This window comes from Neomonachus schauinslandi, chromosome 1 (genome assembly GCF_002201575.2).
Source record: "Neomonachus schauinslandi chromosome 1, ASM220157v2, whole genome shotgun sequence".
NCBI classification, from domain to species: domain Eukaryota; kingdom Metazoa; phylum Chordata; class Mammalia; order Carnivora; family Phocidae; genus Neomonachus; species Neomonachus schauinslandi.
The window spans coordinates 84976895-85000245 of NC_058403.1; the positions used below are offsets into that span (position 1 = coordinate 84976895).

At 38.5% G+C, this 23351-nt stretch overlaps 2 protein-coding genes across 2 annotated transcripts in view; one reads left to right on the forward strand and one right to left on the reverse strand.

Annotated features, from left to right (window-relative positions):
- GNB4 (G protein subunit beta 4) overlaps window positions 1-19623 on the forward strand; it is a 58711-nt gene extending 39088 nt beyond the window's left edge. Inside the window, exons 7-10 of the mRNA XM_021692456.2 lie at window positions 434-500; window positions 607-808; window positions 12826-13042; window positions 15389-19623. Coding sequence (XP_021548131.1) covers window positions 434-500; window positions 607-808; window positions 12826-13042; window positions 15389-15495 — 593 coding nt within the window. The 3' untranslated portion in view covers window positions 15496-19623. The remainder of the gene's footprint in view (window positions 1-433; window positions 501-606; window positions 809-12825; window positions 13043-15388) is intronic.
- A 427-nt stretch (window positions 19624-20050) lies between these two features.
- MFN1 (mitofusin 1) overlaps window positions 20051-23351 on the reverse strand; it is a 33529-nt gene continuing 30228 nt past the window's right edge. The window contains exon 18 of the mRNA XM_044920108.1: window positions 20051-22148. Within this exon, the coding sequence (XP_044776043.1) occupies window positions 22067-22148 (82 nt within the window). The 3' untranslated portion in view covers window positions 20051-22066. The remainder of the gene's footprint in view (window positions 22149-23351) is intronic.

Here is a 23351-nt window from a genome sequence, read left to right on the forward strand (position 1 = left end):
TGGTGAATTCTCATTCAGGTGACCCTTTTCCATGAAGCCTTCACTGAGGTTGTCGTAATTTCTCACAGTATTATTAAAGGATTTCCCAGTGTACCTAACCTAGTCTTCCATAGATAATAGAGATTTGTGTAAAGGAATCTCTCTCTCTGTCTTTGGTAATCATAGTAGGCAGAAGGGACTGTGTCCTAAGTTTGTCATTTTCAGAGTGTCTAACAGGGCGCCCCATCGACATAGTAAATACCTGAGAGTTTGTTGATAAAATTGAGTTGCAGACAGCATGGAACTTGAGGTAACTAAAAGTAGAACTATAGATTATACTAACAAACATTTGTTGCCCACGTATTGGGTTTTAAAAAAATGTGTTACTATTTCACATGGTAATTGAGTCACTCCGTCAATGATAACCTGAAATGTGTTGCTCTCTGTGCCGTAGGCTACTTGTCCTGCTGTCGATTTTTAGATGACAGCCAAATTGTTACAAGTTCAGGAGACACAACTTGGTAAGTGTGGCCCACAAGAACACTGATTCGGGGGTTGAGGGTGGTAGCAGGAACTAACATTAGGAAAGATCTAATAGTCATTATTTTAATTTATGTTTAATTATAGTGCTTTATGGGACATCGAAACTGCCCAGCAGACCACCACATTCACTGGGCATTCTGGAGATGTGATGAGTCTTTCTCTGAGTCCTGACATGAGGACTTTTGTTTCTGGTGCTTGTGATGCCTCTTCAAAATTGTGGGATATTCGAGATGGAATGTGCAGACAGTCTTTCACTGGACATGTGTCAGATATTAATGCTGTCAGTGTAAGTAAATAGCATTTCTAAAGAAATGCATTGTGCCTATAAACTGTTGAAGTCTTTAACATGATTTTAACAACAAAAACTCCAAAGAGGTAACCACAAATAGATTAAGCCAGGTAAGTATTCGTGTATATGAAAATGAAGTAGTCATTGTGGTTATTATTGTCCTATGTAGGTCAAATGCTAAACTGTGTAGAAATGACTAGGATTTCCAGAACTACTATGAATACAAATGCTTATGTGTATAAGACACTCCTAATTTTGTAAGAAGATGTATTTGGGGAAAAAACTGCTTTCTATTTATTCACATATTGAAAGCCATTTTTTATAATTTTGTTGAACATCTGAGAAAGTAAATGCTTTGTTACCCCCACCCCCTATTAGTAGGCCAGCCTGGTTAGAAAAATAGAATTTTAGAGCAGGTAAACCTAGTCTTCTCCATCTCTCATCCTATCACCTCTATCAGGTTGATGGTATTCTCTTTTCCTAATTTGCTTAGATTTTGTCAGGGATGAATGGAGTTTATTAAATGCTTTCTCTTCATCTGTTGAGATGATCATGTGGTTTTTGTTTTTTTAGTCTGTTAAATGGTGAATTCACGTTGATTCACCCCCACCCCGCAAATATTAACCCAACCCTGTAATTCTGGGACAAACCACTCTTGGTCATCATGCATAACTTTTTAAATATATTAATGCATTTGATTTATAAAAGTTTTTATAAAGTTTTACAGCCATATTCATAAAAGTTCTATTTTTCCTTCAGATGATGTTTTTTCTGGTTTGGTATGAGACTAATGCTGGTCTTGTAGGCAGAGTTGGGGACCATTCCCTCCACTTCAGTTGTCTGGGACAGATTGTGTAGAATTGGTCTTATTTCTTCCTTAAATGTTTGGTTTAATTTCCCTGTGAAAGCTCTCTAGGAGAATTTTCTTTGTGAGAAGAGATTTAACTACAAATTTAATGTCTTACTTGGATATATGCTTGTTGAGGTTATCCATTTATCCATTGAGTCCTAACCCCCACTACCTCAGGATGTGACCTTATTTGAAAATAGGGTTGTTGCAGATGTGATTAGCTGAGTCATACCGGATTGGAGGTGATTTAATCCAAGATAAGGGGTATCCTTAGAAAAAGGGGAAAGCTCCAGACCAACAGGCAAAGAAGGTAAACAGTGTGAAGACTCACAGGGAAAAGACTGCCATCCACAGCCCTTAGACACGGACTGTGAGACCTTAAATTTCTGCTGTGTAAGCCACCCAGTTTGTGGTGCTTTGTTACATGGCCGCACTAGCAAATGAATACGTTTGGTAGAGGTTTATCTGTTTTCTTTTATCTTCTCAAAGAACCATCTTTTGGTTTGAACAGTGTGCTCTATTTTTCTGCTTTATTAATTGATTTTTCTGATTATTTCTTTGCTGTGTAGTTGGGTTTCATTTTCTTTTTCTAGGTGTATAATGTAGAAGTTGATACCATTGATACTTTTTTTTCTTTCTTAATATTGAAGCTTAAAGTGGTAAATTTCTTTCTTTTTTTTTTTTTTTTAAAGATTTTATTTATTTATATGAGAGAGAGAGCAGGAGAGGGGGGAGGGTCAGAGGGAGAAGCAGACTCCCTGCAGAGCAGGGAGCCCGATGCGGGACTCGATCCTGGGACTCCAGGATCATGACCTGAGCCGAAGGCAGTCGCTTAACCAACTGAGCCACGCAGGCGCCCAGTGGTAAATTTCTAAACATTGCTTTTGGTGCATTCCACAGATTTGGATGTGCTGTGTTTTCATTTTCATTTAGTTAAAAATTCTTTATAATTTTGATCTCTTTGATGCATGAGTTTTTTAGAAGTATGTTACATAGTTTTCAAATATATGGAGATTTTCTAGATATCTTTATTTTTGTTAGTTTTTAATTGCATTATGGTCCAAGAATACACTTTGCATGATTTATAGGATTCTAAACTTCTTGAGACTTGTTTTATGGTCCAGAATACAGTCTGGCCTGGTCATTGTTCTGCACTTGAAAAGAATCTCTGTTCTGTTACTGGATGGAGAGTTCCACAGATAACAATTATCTCAAGTTGGTTAATAGTATTATTCAGGTCTTTTGTATCCTTACTGATACTTGTCAGTTCTTTCTATTTATTATTGAGAGAGGGCTATTGAAATCTTTAATCATGTATTTGTCCATTTTTCCTTGCAGTTTACTAGTTTTTGCTTCAGTGAGTATTTCAAAGCATAAACCTTTAGGCTTATTGTGTTCTCCTGGTCAGTTGATTTCTTTATCATTATGAAATGTCCCTCTTTATTCCTCGTAGTATTATTTACTCTGAAATTTTCGTCTGATATTAATAGAACTACCCCAGCTTTCTTTTGATTAGTCTTAGCATGGGCGTATCTTTTTCCTTGCTTTTACTTGCTATTTGTATTTTATATTCAAAGTGATTTTCTTATAGGGCAGTAGTTGGGTCTAAAGAGTCCTATTTTGGGGTGCCTGGGTGGCTCAGTCAGTTAAGCGTCTGCCTTTGGCTCAGGTCATGATCCCAGGGTCCTGGGATCGAGTCCTGCATCGGGTTCCCTACTCAGCAGTGAGTCTGCCTCTCCCTCTCCCTCTCCCTCTCCCCCTTCCCCTCCCCTGCTCATGCTTGCTCATGCGCTCAAATCTTTAAAAAAAAAAAAAAAAAAAGTCCTATTTCTGCCTGTTACTGTTTAGACCATTTACATTTTATGTGATTATTGTATTGACATGATTAGGTTTAAATCCACCATCTTGCTCTTTGCCTTTTCTCCTGTCTATTCTTTGTTCTTTTTCTGCCTTCTTTTGAGGTTTTAGAAAATTTTTGAATTTCTAAATTTCCTTTCTTGGCTTTTTAGCAATATTTTTGTTGGTTTTTGTGGTTGTGGTTGCCGAGAAAATCTGTGGTGTACATTTCTAGTTTATGGCAGTCTACCTTTAAGTGCTCTTATACCACTTTTACACATAGATAAGCACCTTTTACCTGGATTCTCCCACTTCTCCCCTCCCAGCCTTTGTGCAATTGTTGTCGTACATTTTACTTTTATAGGTCTTAAACCCTACAGTACATTGATATTATTGTTGCTTTCAAGAGCTGATGCTCCTTTAGGGAGATTTAACAAATAGTCTTTACATTTATCAACATAGCTACCATTTTCTGTGCTCCTCATTCTTTTGTTTATGGGTTCAGATTTTCATCTATTTTTCTTCTTGAAAGGCTTCCTTTAATGTTTCTTATAGTGTAAATCTGTTAAAGTCGGTCAGCTTTGTATATCTAAAATATTTTTTATTTTGCTTTCATTTTTGAAAAATATTTTCACTGGTTTTTTTTTTTCCCCCCCCTTCTGTTGATACTCTAAAGATGTTATTCCATTGTCTTCTGGTTTATGTTGGTACTGATGTGAGATGTACTATCATGCTTATATTTGGTCTCTACACAGTGTGTCCTTTGTTTTCCTCTGGCTACTTTTAATATATATTTTTTTTTCTTGAAGATTTTATCCATTTATTTCAGAGAGAGAACAAGTTGAGCTGGGGCATGGTAAAGGGGCAGAGGGAGAGGGGGAGAGAGAATCTCAGGGAGACTCTGCACTGGGCACGGAGCCCGACGCAGGCCTTGATCCCACAACCCCAAGACCATGACCTGAGCCGAAACCAAGAGTTAATGGCTGAACCGACTGAGCCACCCAGGTGCCCTTTCTCTTTGTTTTTAAGCAACTTGATTATGATGTGTCTTTGTATAATTTTCTTCATATTTCTCGTGTCTGTATCTGTGGATTATTCATCAAATTTGGAAACTTTTCAGCCATTATCATTAAAATATATTTGTCTCTTCTCCTCTGGGGTCTCCAAATACACATATATTAAGACACCTGAAGTGTTCCCACAGTTCACTCATACTGTGTTCATTTTATTTTTCAGCCTTGTTCTTCGCTGTATTTCACTCTGGATAGTTGGCTGTTGCTGTGTCTTCCAGCTCAGTACACTTCTGCAGTGTCTCATCTGTCATTAAACCCATACAGTGTCCTTTTTAATCTCAGACATTGCTTTTTGTCCTTGTCTGTTAATTCTGTCATCTGATATTTTTGGGGTTTGTGTCAGAAGAATGATTTTTTTTTTCCCCCTCCTAATTATGGGTCGTATTTTCTCGCTTTTGCATGTCTGATTTTCATTAGATGTGATGCCAGACATTGTAAATTTTACCTTGTTGGGTGTTGGATAATTTTGTATTTATATAAATACTATTTAGCTTTGTCCTAGGGAATAGTTATTTGGAAATAATTTGATCCTTTCGGGTCTTACATTTCAGTTTTGTTAGGTGGACCAGAGCACCACTTTGGGTATGCTTAAGTTTGTCCCACCAGTGAGGGGAAAACCTTATGATCTCTTTTCCCAGTGAATTGTGAGGTTTCCCCCCTTTCTAGGAGGGACAGACATTATTCCTGGGCCTGGGTGAGCATTGGCTTGTTTCCTGTTATCTTTATGGGTATCTCCTGTGCTTGAGTAGTTTCCTCACATACCTGTGGTCAGTACTCAGCTGAATACTTGAGGGGCCCCTTACCAGAGAGGGTTGTCCTCTCCGGTTTCTGGCCTGTGAACTCTAGCTGCCTTGGACTCCCTGGATTCCCAGCTGTCTCCTCAACTCTGGGACATCTGTGGGCTCCATTTGGGATCCCCTTCCCAGCACCATGACCTGTAAACTTTCTCCAGGCAGGAAGTTGGGGCAGTTACGGGGCTCACCTCATGTGTGTCCTGTCTCTCAGGGACCACTCTCCTTTGTTGACTGATAGCCAGTGTCTTTAGAACCAGGTTTCATATACTTTGTCAATTTTATTTATTTTATTTTTTTCAGCATGGGGGTAAATGTAATCACTGTTAACTCCATTTGGGCTGAAAGCAGAAGTATAATTCTTTCTTCAGCTCATTTTTGAAAAATTAACAATTTAAGGGGGTTGCCCAGTATATGAAAGTAATTTAAAAAGACCAACATAGACCTATCCTTTTGAAATTAAGATATCAAAACATAAGGACAAAAAAATTCTAGAAATATTCAAAATGAAAAGGTAGATTACCTGGATACAAAAGATGAAAAAAAAGTTAGGCTAGCCTCACACTTTCCCATAATAGACAGGGCTGGAAGGCTTCTGAACAATATCTGCTGAGTGTTGAGGGAGAAATACTGTGACCCAGGAATTTTAAGTATCAGAGGCCTTATTTTATGACAGGGGAGAAATATCCCAGTAAATATAACCTAGGATAAGAAATTAAGACCACATATAATAACTCAAGGCAATACATGTAAATGGTTGCCACTATTAAAAGATACATTGTTAAGTCAAACTATATGTTGTTTATAAGAGCTACATCTAAAACAAAATGGCCCAGGAAAGCTAACGGTAAAAAAGAAAGAGTGGGCAAATGATAAACTGAAAGAAATCTGTAGTAATATTACTATATTTCTATTATACAAAGTAAAATTGAAATACAAACTATAAGATGAGAAGTTTTATGTTAACAAGAAATGGTCCGTGGTGAAGCTGTCACATTGAAGTGCGCAGAAAGCCAAAGCCATTAGAAATGCAAGGAGAAATGAATCCAAAACACCATTATGTAGGAGACTTTCATATACAACCTTGGGATCCTGATACCCTAGGTAGGCAAGAAAAAAGATGAAGGATTTAAATAATGTAGTTTAATAATGTTGACTGAATAAACCTTGCACCCTGCACTGGACATACGTTCTTAAACATAAGAACCAGTCGCATAGTAGGCCACTAAAGAAATAATCTGAAGTGAATAGCTCAGGACTTCGAAAAAACGGTTCACACTAGGAGAGGGAGAGAAAGGAGCTGGTTAAGGAGAAAAGGAAAAAATGCAGATTGAAGTGAGAACCTCTACCTGAACCAGCAGGTCCTCCACCATCTACCCTCTGCCCCTTTGCTGTGGTCCGTCCAGCCTTGAGCAGCAAGTCTGATGTCCAGAGTTGTGAAAAACGTTTCGTCCCCTCAGTTTAGTGCAGACTTACCGTGTGGCAGAACCTGACCAGAGCAACAAGGAGTGGTTTATAGTCTTTACTTACCCCACTTAGGATGACTGTATCTGTCACTGGACACACTGTTGTGTTCATTACAGCATGCTAATTTGGGCCCAGTGGAGTTGTTCTTAATACACAGCATATTCCAATAAGTTCTGAAAAACAACCATCCTGAGGGGTTCATATCAGCCTCTTAGGGACTGTGGACCTGTGGTCACCCATGACCTACACTGCTTCCCTCTCTCTCTCAACTGCCCAGTCGTCCCTCTGCCTCAGTCACACTGGGCTCCTTGCCACCGCCACCTCCCCCCCACCCCAGGACTGTCACCCTTACTGCCCCCCCACCCCCATGTCTCTGATCTTCCCAACAGAATCCCATCACTTCACCTCCTGCAGGGTTGGAGGGGGGGATTCTTCAGTAAATCCTACTTCTCAGTAGTGTCTTCCCTGGACACTCTAAGCTTTTGCCCATGCACCCTTGCTCTTTTTCTGGCCTTTTTTTTCCCCCCCCATGATCTAACATGCTTATTTTTTATTTGCTTTTCATGTTTATGGTCTGCTTCACAAGAATATAAGCTCCATGGAGACAAAGATTTTTGTCAGTTTTGTTGACTTCCATTTACCACCAGACCAGCATTTAGAACTGTGCATGATACAGTAGGTGCTTAGTGCATATATGTTGAATGAACAAATATTTAGAAAATTTTGTAATTTCTAGGGGCGCCTGGGTGGCTCAGTCGTTAAGTGTCTGCCTTCGGCTCAGGTCATGATCCCAGGGTCCTGGGATCCAGTCCCGCATCGGGCTCCCTGCTCCACGGGAAGCCTGCTTCTCCTTCTCCCATTCCCCCTGCTTGTGTTCCCTCTCTCGCTATGTCTCTCTCTCTCTCAAATAAATAAATAAAATCTTAAAAAAAAATTATTTCTAGAAAATTATTAGAAAATTAAAAAATTCAAATACTCTAAGATTTGACTCCCTAAATCTCTGGTAAACTTAAGAAGGATAAAGTGGTGCCTGGGTGGCTCAGTCGTTGAGCGTCTGCCTTTGGCTCAGGTCATGATCCCAGGGTCCTGGGATCGAGCCCCACGTCGGGCTCCCTGCTCCACGGGAAGCCTGCTTCTCCCTCTCCCACTCCCCCTGCTTGTGTTCCCTCTCTTGCTGTCTCTCTGTCAAATAAATAAAGTCTTTAAAAAAAGAAAAGGATAAATATTGCAGATATATAAAATTAAGAATAGTAAAGGTTATATTACATATAAAAGATTTTATTATTTTTTAAAGATTTAAAAAATCATAAAATACTTAACATGGTAATTCTAAGTCAGTTTTCCAAAACTGACTCAATAAATGAAAACTTGACTAGTTTATTATGATTTTTTTATTGTTATGTCACGATACAGTATATCATTAGTTTTTGATGTAGTGATCCACGATTCATTGTTTTCATATAACACCCAGTGCCCCATGCAGTACGTGCCCTCCTTAATACCCATCACCAGGCTAACCCATCCTCCCACCCCCCTCCCCTCTAAAACCCTCAGTTTGTTGACTAGATAGTTTAAAACTACTTTTTATGAAAATTCAGACCCATGTAGTTTATTGGCAAATAATCCATACTTTGAAGGAACAGAGTTTCAGTACTATTAAAACTGTTTTTGAACACAGAAAAAGACTGAAAGTTTCCCAGTTCATTGTGTCAAACTAGCATAACCCTTACATCAAAACACAAGAAAAGGGTCTCCCTTAAAACTAGATAAAAGCATCTTAGGAAAAATTATAGCAAATCAAATCCAACAAGGTGTCAAGGTAAAAATAAATTATCAAGTAAAAATTAATTATAAGAATGAAAGAATGAGGGCGCCTGGGTGGCTCAGTTGGTTAAGCGACTGCCTTCGGCTCAGGTCATGATCCTGGAGTCCCAGGATCGAGTCCCGCATCGGGCTCCCTGCTCGGCGGGGAGTCTGCTTCTCCCTCTGACCCTCCCCCCCTCATGTGCTCTCTCTCTCTCTCTCTCTCATTCTCGCTCTCTCAAATGAATAAATAAAAAAATAAAATCTTTAAAAAAAGAAAAAAGAATGAAAGAATGACTTAATATTAGGAAATCTATTAATAAAATTTACCAAGTCATTTTGTCAGTATTTTGGATACCAAAAGGTATCTGATAGAAAACAAACACCCATTTTTAAAAAACAAAAAACTCAGTACTAGAAAGCTTCTCTGTCATTAAAAACAAACAAAAAACCCAAAGAAACCCAACTTAAATGAACAGCCAACATCACACACACTTTTCTTTAAATGCATCTGGCAGACTTTATATTCAAGTATTCCCTCTAGCTCTTAGGGCCGTCCTAAGCACCCAGGAAATTAAAACTAGTTCATCGTATTGGTAAGGTGATCATATATCATCCAAACTAGGAAATGTGTAACTTTCAGTGTGAAAGAATGCTGTTACCAATTTTGCGCCGGAGAAAGGCATAAATGGGGACTGTCCTGTACAAAACGGGATGTCTGGTCATCCTGTGTCTTAAACACAGACTGTTGGCAAGCCGTGCCCCATACACTGAGCTTTGTGATTGGGTGTTCTGCGCTAGGTGGCCGTTACTGAGTATAGCTTCTGTTTCAGTCCATGGTGGAGATCAGGTTTAACCCATACATGCTGATAAATGTGTGTAAATGGTATTGTTGGCCTTTGCAAAGGAACAATGTAGAGTATCTTGCTGGCTGTTACAGTGGAGGAAAGCGGTCAAAATCGTAGCCTCTAGGTAGCAGTAAGGGTCTGGTGAAGCCTTCCGCTTGCTTGAGGGCCTTCTTGCTAAACTTCACTGTGGCCTGGGAGGACTGATAACTGGATCCTTGGCAGGTAGAGGAAGTGGTGGCTAGAGGTTCCTTAGCCTTTGGGAATTTGAAAAGGAAAAGCAGTTCCTTGTTTTTGATGTGGAAGAACCATCTCCACTGGGACCAGGCTTGAACCATCCTAAAAAGCGTTAAAATTAGAAGTACTTGCATTTCTGAGAACCTTCACCCTGTTAGCACTGCCTTCCTCCACCATCATCGTGAGTGTGGGGGGCTTCTTAGCAGTGAAAACCCTGGAGGCACTCTCATTGTATTAAGTCACAAGACCATAATGCCATCGCCATTGTTTCCATTGTTCGGAAACTTCCAGCTGGTATAGTTGGACCCGACACTGAAATAAAAGCTGAATTAGAAAGTAGAAAAAATACCATTATTTGCAGGCGAGAGAGTCTGGCTATCTAGATACCACAAAGAGTTCGGTGTATTTTCTGGGCGACAGAAACTTTTAAAATCAATAAAATCAATAACTGTCTTATATACAAACCCCAATAATCAGGTAGAAAACAGAAAGGAAGAAAATCCTATTGGGAATAGCAACAGAAATTAGGAAGAGGCATACATTAGCAAGAAATGTGTAGAATCTTTATAATAAAATTTTGTGGAAACTTTTTTTTTTTTTTTTAAATCAATATTCCTGGGGCACCTGGCTGGCTCAGTCAGTAGAGCATGTGACTCTTGATCTCGGGGTTGTGAGTTCAAGCCCTTTGTTGGGCATAGAGATGACTTAAAAATAATCCCAGGGTGCCTGGGTGGCTTAGTCAGGTAAGCGTCAGCTCTTGATTTCAGCTTGGGTCATGAGATGGAACCCCACCTCGGAGCCTGCTTAAGATTCTCTCCCTCCCCCCACCAACTCTTGCACTCGCTTTCTCTAAATTAAAAAAATAAAATCTTTTTAAAAATACCATCTTCCTGAATGAGAAGACTGCATATTATAAGCTAATCATCTATCCCTCAAACTAATTTTTAGGCTTAATGCAAATTTTAAATAAAACCCACATGGAGGGGGGGTGGCTGGGTGGTGCAGTCCGTTAAGTGTCCAACTCTTGGTTTCGGCTCAGGTTATGATCTCAGGGTCATGAGATTGAGCCCTACGTCCAGGGAGAGTCTGCCAGGATTCTCTCCCTCTCCCTCAAAAAAACCCAAGTGGATTTTTTTTTTTTTTTTTTTTTTGAGATGAGTCAGAAGGATATGGAGAAAAGAAACTTGATCAAATGTCTGTGAAATTGAAGTGGGGGGGAGGAGAAAACAGACTGATTTAAATCAGAGTACCATGAGTATTTTGCCATGCCAGATAGAAAAATTTACTATCAAGTTAGGATTTTTACAAAGTGTGGTACAGGTACAAGAAAGGGTAGACAAAACTAACATTTTTGTGTGTATTAGTTCAGTGAATTAAAGATGTAACAAGAAAATCAGTAAAATGATTAATCAACAGCTGGGACAATTACTTGACTATTAAGAAAATTAAGTTAGATCCTTATACTGAATGCTGTATATCAAATAAATCCTGGATAGATAAAAATTAAGATGTGTGGGGCGCCTGGGTGGCTCAGTCGTTAAGCGTCTGCCTTCGGCTCAGGTCGTGATCCCAGGGTCCCGGGATCGAGCCCCGCATCGGGCTCCCTGCTCCACGGGAAGCCTGCTTCTCCCTCTCCCACTCCCCCTGCTTGTGTTCCCTCTCTTGCTGTATCTCTGTCAAATAAATAAAATCTTAAAAAAAAAATAAAAAAAAAAAAATTAAAAAAAAAAAAATTAAGATGTGAAAAATGAAATTACTTAAAAAAAAATTGGAAAAAGAGGGGCACCTGGGTGGCTCAGTCGGTTGAGTGTCTGCCTTCTGCTCAGGTCATGATCCTGGAGTCCGGGGCTTGAGTCCCATCAGGCTACCTGCTCAGGAGGGGGTCTGCTTCTCCCTCAGCCCCTCCCCCCAACTCATGTTTGCACTCATGCTCTCTCTCTCTCAAATAAATCTTAAAAAAAAAAAAATAGAAAAAGATATAATTGAACATCAGCTAATAAGCCTGAGAAAGGACCTTACTCATTACAACAATGGAAGAAATCTCAAATGGAAAGATAAATTTGACTACATAAAAATGAAATATTGCTTTATAGTTTTAAAAAAGAAAACTATAGGGGTGCCTGGGTGGCTCAGTCATTAAGTGTCTGCCTTCGGCTCAGGTCATGATCCCAGGGTCCTGGGATTGAGCCCCACATTGGGCTCCCTGCTCAGCGGGAAGCCTGCTTCTCCCTCTCCCACTCCCCCTGCTTGTGTTCCCTCTCTTGCTGTGTCTCTCTCTGTCAAATAAATAAATAAATAAAATCTTTAAAAAATATATCTACAGACTCTAGGAATTCTGATAGCAATTTCTTAAGACCATTTATTGACAATAGCATCCAGATTTTGGGTTTGTATTTCTGACTGCTGAAATGTCTCTCTCTCTCTGTCAAATAAATGAAAAAAAAAAAATCTTTAAGAAAAATAAATAAAAATAAAAAACTAAAATCTGTAAAAAAAATTTCTATTTGTTATTCCTGCAAATCAAGTACTAACAGCATAGTAGAAAATAAGCAAAGGTCGTGAAGAATCAGTTCACAAAAGTAATACAGATGACCAAAAGATACATGAAAAAAACTGTTAAAAAAAAAAAAAATGTTGAGTAGTGCTAGGTTCTGAGAAAAGGGGATTCACAAACTAATAATGCATAGTTTACTCCTAGCTTGACTTTATACCCAGCCTAACTGGGATGATTTATGTTCTCTTCTGTAAAATGTTTCCTATTTCTCATGATGGGATTTTGGAATGTTTAAGACAACACATATATAAATTCTGTAAACAGTAATGTTTGATTCAAATCTTTTAATAAGCCGTATGGAGGAAGAGAGCCGGTCTTTAGTGAGTACTTGCTCTGTGCTGAACCATGGACCTTGCATGTTAGTTCATTCCATCCTCACCAACACTCTGAAACTCAGGCCTGAAGTGTGGAAGAATTTTCAGGGCCCAATGTTTCTCACCTGGGAAGAAGCCAGGTTGGAGTTCAAATCTAGGTCTGTCTCACCCAGAGTCTTACCACACTGCCTCACGTGGATTTTGTAGACTTGTGTGGAATAAATGTGTGTTCCTTTGCTTTTAGTTTTTCCCAAGTGGCTATGCCTTTGCCACTGGCTCTGATGACGCCACCTGCCGGCTCTTTGACCTCCGCGCAGACCAGGAGTTACTGCTGTACTCGCACGACAACATCATCTGTGGCATCACTTCCGTGGCTTTCTCAAAAAGCGGGCGCCTCCTGTTAGCTGGTTATGATGACTTCAACTGTAACGTGTGGGACACGCTAAAAGGAGATCGTGCAGGTTGGTAAAGAGGTCACGGTAGGTTTGGATTTTGTCAGGAAACACGGGCAGCTTCCCCGGACACCTCGCAGCCGCGGGGAAGGGCACCCGGGCACCCTGGCAGTTCTCGTCCGTGGTCCATAGTGACGTTCCCATCTTGTAAAGAGCAGTGACATCTGGTTCTAGAATATCTTCTTGTTTGGTAAGTTTTTGAGTCTTAATTCAGTGTGGAGTTTCTTCTAACCCGACAGGAAGCACTGTAACGGCTGTGAATCCTCTTCCTTCTGGAGCGGATCCTGTCTGGGACAGGACACAGCCCCCCTTTCTAAACCTCAGCCCTGAGCTCTCCCCCGTAGCTGCCAGAATACTAGCGAGTGTAGCAGGTCACCGCGGAGACTGTCAGGAATAACAGCTTCCACAGAGTGATTTTTAAGTATTTTTTAGAATCCGTATTATGCATATGGAATCACACAGCTACATGGCTTGTTACCAAAACAGCAGTCCTCTGGCCACAGCGCCTGTTTCCTGTTCCCAAAGGTAGCTCCTAAGTATTTACTTCCAGATCTTTAGGTAACATGCCTCTCTTGCTATTACTTGATTTGTGTGCGTGTGCGCACTCCCAACGTGGTCTATTAGTATCCACACTGGGGAGCGGTGGGAGAGTGGTGTGAAAGCTGGACCCTCAACAGACACTGTCTGGAAGTTTTAAAACAATTCGAATGTGGGCGCCTGGGTGGCTCAGACGGTTAAGCGTCTGCCTTCGGCTCAGGTCGTGGTCCCAGGGTCCCGGGATCGAGCCCCGCATCGGGCTCCCTGCTCGGCGGGGAGCCCGCTTCTCCCTCTCCCGCTCCCCCTGCTTGTGTTCCTGCTGTTGCTCTCTCTGTCAAATAAATAAATAAAATCTTAAAAAAAAAAAAATAAAACAATTCGAATGAGTCATTGTTTTTTTTTTAAGTTCTCGGTGTTCTCTCTTGAGGGTTCAGCTTTAACATCTCTCCTCCCACCACAGCCACATCCTTCCTATCTTCTGTTTCCCATGTAGAGTGGATTTCATTGAGAATGTCAGTGTTTACACAATTAGGACTTTTATTTAAAGAGGTATTAGGTGTTTTGCCTGGATTGAATCAATTAGTATCCATAACAAAACCAGAATGTGTGTGTTTTCCATAATTTAGCATATGCTTGAGTTAGTTTTGCTTTGCGTACAGCTGCTTGTTTTCAAGTTGGCTCAACTGGATACGTTCACAGTAAAATTGAATGGCGACTTGTGAGTTGCTAATTCATTTTCCTTTCCAATGTGACTAGGAGCATTTAGTCACAATGCTCATTTTTTGTTATTTCAACCTGTAGTTGTACGTTTGCCTGTTGCCAAACGTTGCTGTGCCGGATGTACTACAGAGAATATTAAGAGACCAGATTATGTTCCTGAAGTTGAGTGAAAATGATTTTGCTTCATTATCTAGAGATACTGCAAACTCAAACACAGTTTATTAAAGAAAAAAATTCTTGAATTTGATATATGCCAATTTTTCTTATAGATCTTCACATTTCTCATTTTCCTTGCAGTTAATTGGGAATATTCATTTTATCCCGTGTGGTGATCTGAATATCAAATGAATTTAACTTTTACAAAACTAAAACTAGATGAGTTGGTTACAACCAAAGTTAGAATCAAAACATTGCAGTGTTAGCTGTTTAACAGAGCAAAGTACATAAACTAATTTGGTATTTTTGGAAGTGGTGATGTCAGTTGCCTTCATTCTTCATTCTTAACATCCTTACTGTTCTTGTGGTGAAAGACTGCTTCACTGAACTGCATTTGAAATTTTGTTTTGAGAACAGCAGTGGCAACAGCTGTCAGATCATGAACTTTAATTAGAGATGTAGAATAAAGTATACATCTCTTTTCCTAGATATAACCAAGCATGACTATAAAATATTTCAAAAGTGATAAGCATGAGGCCGATGTAGGTGTCAAAAATGCATGTAATGCAAAGAATTGTATTTTGCTCACATATCTAGCTACCCCTGGCGCCCAGGCTCCCCGTTTAGGTTTTTTTTTTTTTTTTTTTTTTTTTAAAGATTTTATTTATTTATTTGAGACAGAGAGAATGAGAGAGAGAGAGCACATGAGAGGGGGGAGGGTCAGAGGGAGAAGCAGGCTCCCTGCCAAGCAGGGAGCCCGATGCGGGACTCGATCCAGGGACTCCAGGATCATGACCTGAGCCGAAGGCAGTCGCTTAACCAACTGAGCCACCCAGGCGCCCCCGTTTAGGTTTTAAATACCCTTCTAGATCTTTTATGCATATACTTGTTTAATTCTGAAGGTTGCCTGTTGTTAACTTTTTACTGAACTTTGTTTTTCAGGTGTTCTTGCTGGTCATGATAACCGTGTCAGCTGTCTAGGTGTAACAGATGATGGCATGGCTGTAGCAACAGGCTCTTGGGACAGTTTTCTTAGAATCTGGAATTAATAGTGCGTACAGGTTTTCTGTTCTCCGTTGCGATCTGGAGAAATCCGTGCTACAGCCTATCGCTGTAAGAAGAAAACTCTACCTTATATTTGCAGGTGAAGATTTTTCTATTGAGATTATTATATACAAAAATATTTCAGTAAGCTACAAAACAAGTGGGGAAGAAAAAAAAAAAGGCAAGGGTGCTTGCTGAGATCAAAAGGACCAGTGCATTAACTTGAGGAGTTGAGCTAATTTAACCTTGATGAATTTTTGCTTGTACTCAAACTATTTTCTTTGTGTAGGACAGAATGTACACATTATAGCCGTTTATCATGTTTGATTGTGTTTGCATTTTTTAAGACCTACATTTTTAACTTTATACATAAGAAATACCACATTTTTGAGTTTTATAATGGAGGAAGTAGGCACAGTAATAGATGGAAGTGATCCCATATGTATGTGTACTTATGTTTGAAGGTCTCCTTGATTTCTGACCTTCCTTTTTAATCTAAAAGAGCTCCTGGTTGCTTAATGTTTAAGAATGCTCACAGGCCTAGGTACCTCTGAGGGCAGTCTCTGTTGAATATCATTAGTTTCTGGTGCATCCTTTGCCATCCTATGAATTTAAATAAGTGCTCATTTTCAGTCCTTGGAGGGGGAGATAATCTGAAGGCCAGGGAATCGAGATTTCATTCTGAAATTTTAGACATACATAAACTCATTATATTAATAGTTAGACAGCAGTAATTGCATAAAAACGGTTCTTGACGTTTAAAAAATCTGGTTATGATCAAATGACACTTTGAGTAGCCCTCTAAATAGTTGGGCTTTCCTAGTGATGTCATATTCTAGAACTGAGTTTGTAGGGCACACTCATTATTTCAGATTAACGTTTGGATTGTCCTTGCTTCTGAAGAATTTTCCCCAGTGTTCTCCGTTGATATACATGTAGATGGGAAATACGTGATGGCATTATCTTGTTGAAAAAGAAGCGTTAATATCTAACCAGTCACTAGAGTTGATTAGTTAGTGTAGTGAGGTAGCTTTATGAATTTATGTTCAAATAGTTTATATTAATTCAGATTTTATATATCTGTGACTTAAATTTAAAAAAGGAAATATTCAGACTTTTTGCTCTTCTGTACTTCTGTAATTCTTCTCTTGGCACAAAATAATGGTTTCTAAGTGATTTCGCAAAAAAGAATGCTTAGATCCAAGTGACTCCACTTTACAGCCAAAAGAAAAATTCCAAAAGCAGTCTCTAAAGGAGTCAGAGGAAAGTACTAAGCAATTCCTGTTTGTCAATGATATAATGTGTCTATTACTAGAATGCTCCTCCCCAATTTAAACAAAGATACTTCTCCCCTATAACTAAAGCTAAATGATTGACAGTAGAAGATTTAGTCTTGCTTGATGGTGAAGTCATGGACTATTCTCATATAGAGAAGTGCATTATTTTTGTAATTTAGTTAACCATGTTCATTACTGTTGAGATAGGTCTCAACTTATGATCACATGTAACCCTAATCTAAGTACTCCCCAAATTTCACTTGTGAATTTTCATTTTTCTATTGTGAATGTGCTAGTAAGTGCATCAACTATAATGAAGTCTGTATCAGTTTTAAGATAGCTAATAATAAAAAGGAAATGGGTAAAGATTAAGATATAGGACCAAAAATATAAATATATTGTAGATGGCAGGCATGAATGTGTATTTATAAACACATACAAGATTTCTATGAACTTTTTTTTGCAGTTAATGTTTGTGGACTGTCATTTCATAAAGAATAGCTCTTTGAGGTAAGGCAAGAATATTTTAAAGGAACGTATTCATTTCCCAAGAAGGTGAGGGTTTGCCGTGTAGTTCAGCAATTCATTCCAAAATCCTGTTCAAGAAGGCACTCTGCCATGTGCAAAATAGCCACATAATGTATATATGAGAGTATCTCTTCCTCTTTGAAAGTTATTCTAATAACAAGATAATTTTGTCAGAGAGGCACAGACTACAAGAAAATCCATGGTCTTAAGCATGTTGATAGAATGAGTTAGTCTTTGTAGATAAGCTTAAAAGCAGTTCCCATAGTTAAATGTGTACTAGGCAACTAAGACCCAACCAGTGTTGTGGCTATATACATATGACCAAATGGTGACCTCATTACCACATTAACTTACTTCTAAACCTTTGCTCTCTAGTAATATAGGTTCCAATTGCTAAATATATTTACTTGCAGTTTGAGTTCAGCTGATAGTCTCAAGTGTTGAGCATAAGACTTTTAACCAGTAAGAGTAATATAGTACTACTGTACAGTTTTAAAGAATTCGCATCAGGATTGTTGCATTTATCTGGTGCGTGTTTTCTTTTACCTTATAAGAAACATTAAACATAATATGCCTCAGCATGTTTATTTATAGATTCCTTAATCACTTCCTAAAGAGTGGTTTTTTCAGATCTGGCAAGAATAATTTAAGAGAACGTATTCTTTTCTAAAAAGAGTGATAGTGATTGCCCTGTGGATCCGCAGATCGTCCCAAAAGCTGATAGCAAAGACCTCTCCACCTTGATGGACAGGCAGGCCTCATTTTTGGCAGCTGTATTAGAGGTTTAGACTGAATATCCAAGGCCCCTTCCTCCCTCACTCAGATTTTTCTAGTTTGGATCCCATGGTCCCATGCACCACACTGAGTTCAGCTTCACAGAGGCAAAAATTTGGGCTTAGTATTTCAATTCTAAGAGTCTAATAGGCCATTCTCCTTATTTTAATGTAGACTCAGCTGAACTGATACTGCATGATGATAGTAAACTGGTATCCTAGACATATGGATGTAGGTGCTTCTGGAACGTGTTAAGCAATTTTAAAGTTAACCTATTAAGAGAAATGGATCTTGCCTTCTCCAGGTGACAATGAAATTTTTATTGCTAAAATATACTGTGCCAATATTATAACTGGCCTTCTCCAACAGTATTGAGGTCTTAGACTTAATAATTGTTATTAACCTTTTTTAAAAGTGAAAACATTCAGGGAAATTTATGCTTTGGATACTGTTGAATGTTTCACATTTTAAATTACAAGGCAAGTGAATACTTGTGGCTTACCTGTTGATGTTTAAACTTACGGAAATTGATTAAACAATCTTCTAAATGGGCCTTCTTCTAAATGGGCCTACCATTTTCACAATATTCTCTCTAGAATCTTTAGGGTATAAGTCATGCTTAAAAATTTTTGCTTTTAAATCAAGTACTGTGTTCAGCTTCAAATTTCCCTTTTGCCATTGTGGAAAGCAAAATTTTAAACTCTGTTAGAATTTTTTAGAACACCCTCAAAGGTTAGACCATCTTTCTTGTGAGAAAGAGTAGCACAATGAAAAAAATAGGTATTTTAAATTAGATTGTTTAGGTGTATTATGTTTCATATTTACTAGTTTTTCCTCCTGCTCATTTTGAGTTGCCTTAAATTCTGTGTATATCTAAAAATACTGGTTACAATAGGTACTCATTAAAATGGTTTGTAGTTGAATGGCTAAGCTAGCAGTGCATCTTTTAAAAGTTTATTAGTCACAGATGGATGGTACACCTTGTATTTAGCAGATTTGTTTGCATGTTGATAAAATTTCCTAAGTCTTTTTTCTTAAATCCAATTACTGATCCTATAAAATAGTTATAATGCAGCATCATGAAAAACCTGGTTATGTGTTTCAGCTGGTGTTGTGTTCCTGACAAAATCTTACATCATATAGTATTTATTTTTTAATTGAACTTCAGTGATACTTGGTAGATATTTCAAGCCTTTTGTCTTTTACACAATGGTGCTCTATTGTTTTCAAAGCATCTGAACACTTGGATTCGCATATTCTTATCCAAAGGCATCCACATAGAAGTGGGTTTTTAAAGCTGATTAAAATGTTTTTCTTCACCTACAGTGGTTTCTACAAACTTGTAGCCAATTGACTTTGAATGTCAGTAGTAGGACTATGGGCAAGGTGAACGTAGATTAAAGCTCATAAAAGCTTTAAGCCAAACTATGGACTTGTACCATGATTTAATAGTATTCTTGGATCTTTCTTGCACAATGACTCATTCCTTTATTTGTACAGTAGCTCTGTGAAATGTTGCTGTGAATTGATATTGTAATCAATAAAGTGCTTTTAACCAGATTTCATATAGTGTGTTTTTGTGGCTCAGTTGGTTAAGCATCTGCTTTCAGCTCAGATCATGATCCCAGCGTTCTGGGATTGAGCCCCGCATCGCTCAGATTCCCTGCTCAGTGAGGAGCCTGCTTCCTCTCCCTCTGCTTCCCCCCCCCCCCCCCCCCCCCGAAAAGAATAAAAAAAAACTTAATCACACCAAAAATTAAGCCCCAGAAGTAAACTCCAAGCCTTTTTCCTTTCCTTAACCTACTCCTTACCACTATGAATGCTACCTACTGTTAAAAGGCTACAAAGTTACTGCGAGGGAACTTCCTTACTTGGCTAGGTGCATGAGCCAGTCTACCCAAGATACTGTACATGCCTACTGCAAACATGAAGATTAAAACTCACTGCCAGTATAAATGCTACATTTATCAACTATCAGGCAAACAAGTTTTATTTTCACCTTGCATACTTATAAAAATGTAGTTCTGTAAAAAGTTTACGGTTATACAAAGTTATAAATAATCCTGCAAACATATATAGTAAACCATCAAGTATGTGCAACAACTTTGAACTACAGCTGTGAATTACATAATTCCTGTATAATTCATGGGCTTAGTCAGAGGTGCAAAGATCTCCAGGCGTAAAGGTTGGGTTTCATTATTTTAGTGTTACGTTTCCAACATTCATGCATTTTCAAACTTGATCAGGAGGAACTGCATTCAAACTGGTATTGCAGAACTTACTGTAGCTTCACTATACCAGAATCACTATTTCAGTAGTTCTCAAACTTGAGTGTGCCTCAGGATCACCTGGACAGCTTGTTAAAACAGGCTGCAACACTACTGGATTCAGTAGGTCAGGGGGAGACCCTGCAGTATGCACTTCCCAGAAGTTCACAAGTGATGTACAGTTAATCCAGGGACCAAACTTTGACAGCCACTGTACTACTACTAAGGAGGTGATACCAAACCACTATGCTATTTCAAAAAGTTCAAGTACTTTCACATAAAGATTAAGGTCTTAAACTTGTAACCTAAATTCGCAGTACCCAGTCTTAGACATCAGTTTTTCACGTGGCAGTTGCTACCGAATTCCATTTGTTGGTAGCTTGTACTATTTTTTGGTTATAAAGCAACAACCAAAGCTATAAACTAGTTTTTGGATTTTAATACTGTATCCCAGTATATGATCTGCATAAAAATATATTTTTGAAAGGCTTCTGTGACCTAAGTAATGTAATTTTCTCCTTAAAACATCCTGGAAAATAGTGCTGCACCTGCTATGAAAAGACTGAGTAGCATCCAGGAGCCTTAAAGGCACAAGAAAGGAAATATTGAGTATTATGGATATAAAAGAGCCTAACATGGTATTGCTCTGTGGAGAAGCAGAAACCATCCCTGGCCAAATGCACTGTCGTCATGCATCTAACAAGCATCTAGATGCTGCTGCTTTGGTGATCCTCAGACTACATTTTGCGTAGCAAAGCCCTAGAATGCCATTTTTTATGTTTCCAAATAAGTTTCTATTAATTTTTACACAAAAACAGACACTACTTGAACTCATGAACATTTCACTGTTAAAAATTTAGTATTAACAGTGCCCTGGCAAATTCATTCAATAAAAATAAAGGCCACCCAGAGGGACAGTCCAGCAGTATCCTTGGCGAATACCTTCTGAAGAATAACATTTGTTCATGACCATAACCACCGAAAATTCAGAGCTCCCATATCTTTAGCTATTTTTATCAAACTATTCCTAAAACTGAGTAGAAAGGTTTCCTTGCCCTAATCCTAGTTGAAGCGGAAAATGTTTCTTTAGAAACTATTCAGACCCCGATACTTTTATGAGAGACTTTATGATACCAAACCTTTATACTATTTTACATCAGTTTTAATGGGAAAAAAGAGGGAGTAAAAACAGTATATTAGTGGTTTACATACCTGCCAGGACGGCAAAAGTGATTGTAACTTGCATAAACAATATACTCAAGAACATTCCACACTCCTCCTTGATAGAGCAATACAGTTTATAAAACAACAGAAAACAAATGACTATTCCCATTAAGGTAGGCATCAAAAATCAGTTTTAAGATGAAAGGAGCATTCTCTAACTCCTGGATGCCAGGAAGCAGAGTTTTTCAGAATCAAAAACAAAGAGAGCCCTAATTAAGAACAAGGCCCCACCCCTCAGGGGTCACATAGTTGGTTCTGTTGCTTTTAACTAATTCATCATTTTAAACACAATTTAGCCTTTTCTTTACCCAAAATTAAAACTAAAAATACATCGTAACACTCTTCAGAAATGCAAACACCCTGAGACAGATCATTACCAGAATCTACACAAGGATTTGCAATTTAGGTACAGTTAGTATAATTCATATTTAAAGTCATTTCATAAACAACTGTCCCAGTCTTCCAAGTTCCATTTTCTCCTATGATGATCACCAAAGCAATCTCTGTTAAGATTCTTCTTCCTTGCTTGAATGTAGAAACTGCTTAGTAAAATTCTCCAGCTCATTTTCAAGTTGAACAGCTTTATTTCTAATTTAAAAAAATGAATAAAACACCAATCTAATTATCATAAAAGCCAATGAGAAAAAAATGCATTCCATCCAATCTTAAGAAGAAAATCACTAGTCAGGTGCTGCTATAATATCTGAACTCAGATTAAACTATTATCAACCTTTTAAGAGTATGTATATATGCTATTATAGCTTTGCTGTAAACACAGAATCCAATGTCCAGAACTTTAAAAAGGTACACTGAGATAAAAACCAAAAACTTAAGAATGAAAAGCCTAAGAGACAACGGAGTCCTGTTACCTTACATGGGAGTTATATTCTAAGTCACAGTCCTAACTGTCCTTGAATTCCCCTTTAAGTTAAGCACATAGTGTAGAATAACATTTTCTGTATACATAAAGTAGCTGTCAGATGTCAAAGGACCATGGTATACCAAAAGTTTTTTTAATACTAGAATCATACCTGATGCAGCCAAATACCCTAACAAGAGGAAAACAGGAACTAACATTGACAGAGGAACACAGACTGTGTCTCCCATTCTCATACTATGCCAGGGCACGCACATACTTGAATGAGCTGCTCTCTTTTCTCTTGGTCTTGTACTGTTGCTCGGTGCATATGGTCAAGGTCATATGAGTTAATGTACATATGGACTCCACTGTATGCGTCTTCAGGCAACTGTCCTGAAGCATGAGGTAAATTAAATTTTATCTGAATCTCTGAGCCTAATCTAGTAACAGTGGAGATTCTAAACATTATGGTATTTGTTATTTTAAACTTTCCTGTTAGGAAAAGGATTAGCAGATCAAAACTATTCATACTTACCCAAGTCAGTCCTGTCAAAATCAAACAGCTACAGCAGGTGCCAATAGTATCATTTACATTTTACTCTAACAAGATGAAACACTACTAAAAAAAACACCTAAGTGGGCGCCTGGGTGGCTCAGATGGTTAAGCGTCTGCCTTCGGCTCAGGTCATGATCCCAGGGTCCTGGGATCGAGTCCCACATCAGGCTCCCTGCTCCTTGGGAGCCTGCTTCTCCCTCTGCCTCTCTCTCTCTCTGTCTCTCATGAATAAATAAAAAAAACAAAAACAAAAACAAAAAAAAACACCTAAGTAAAAAAAAAATTCTACTAAATTTGAAAGACATTGAGATGATCTAGCTTAAAACAGGCGGAACGGAATAAAGAAATTTACTTGGGTGTGTTTGTATGTATAAGG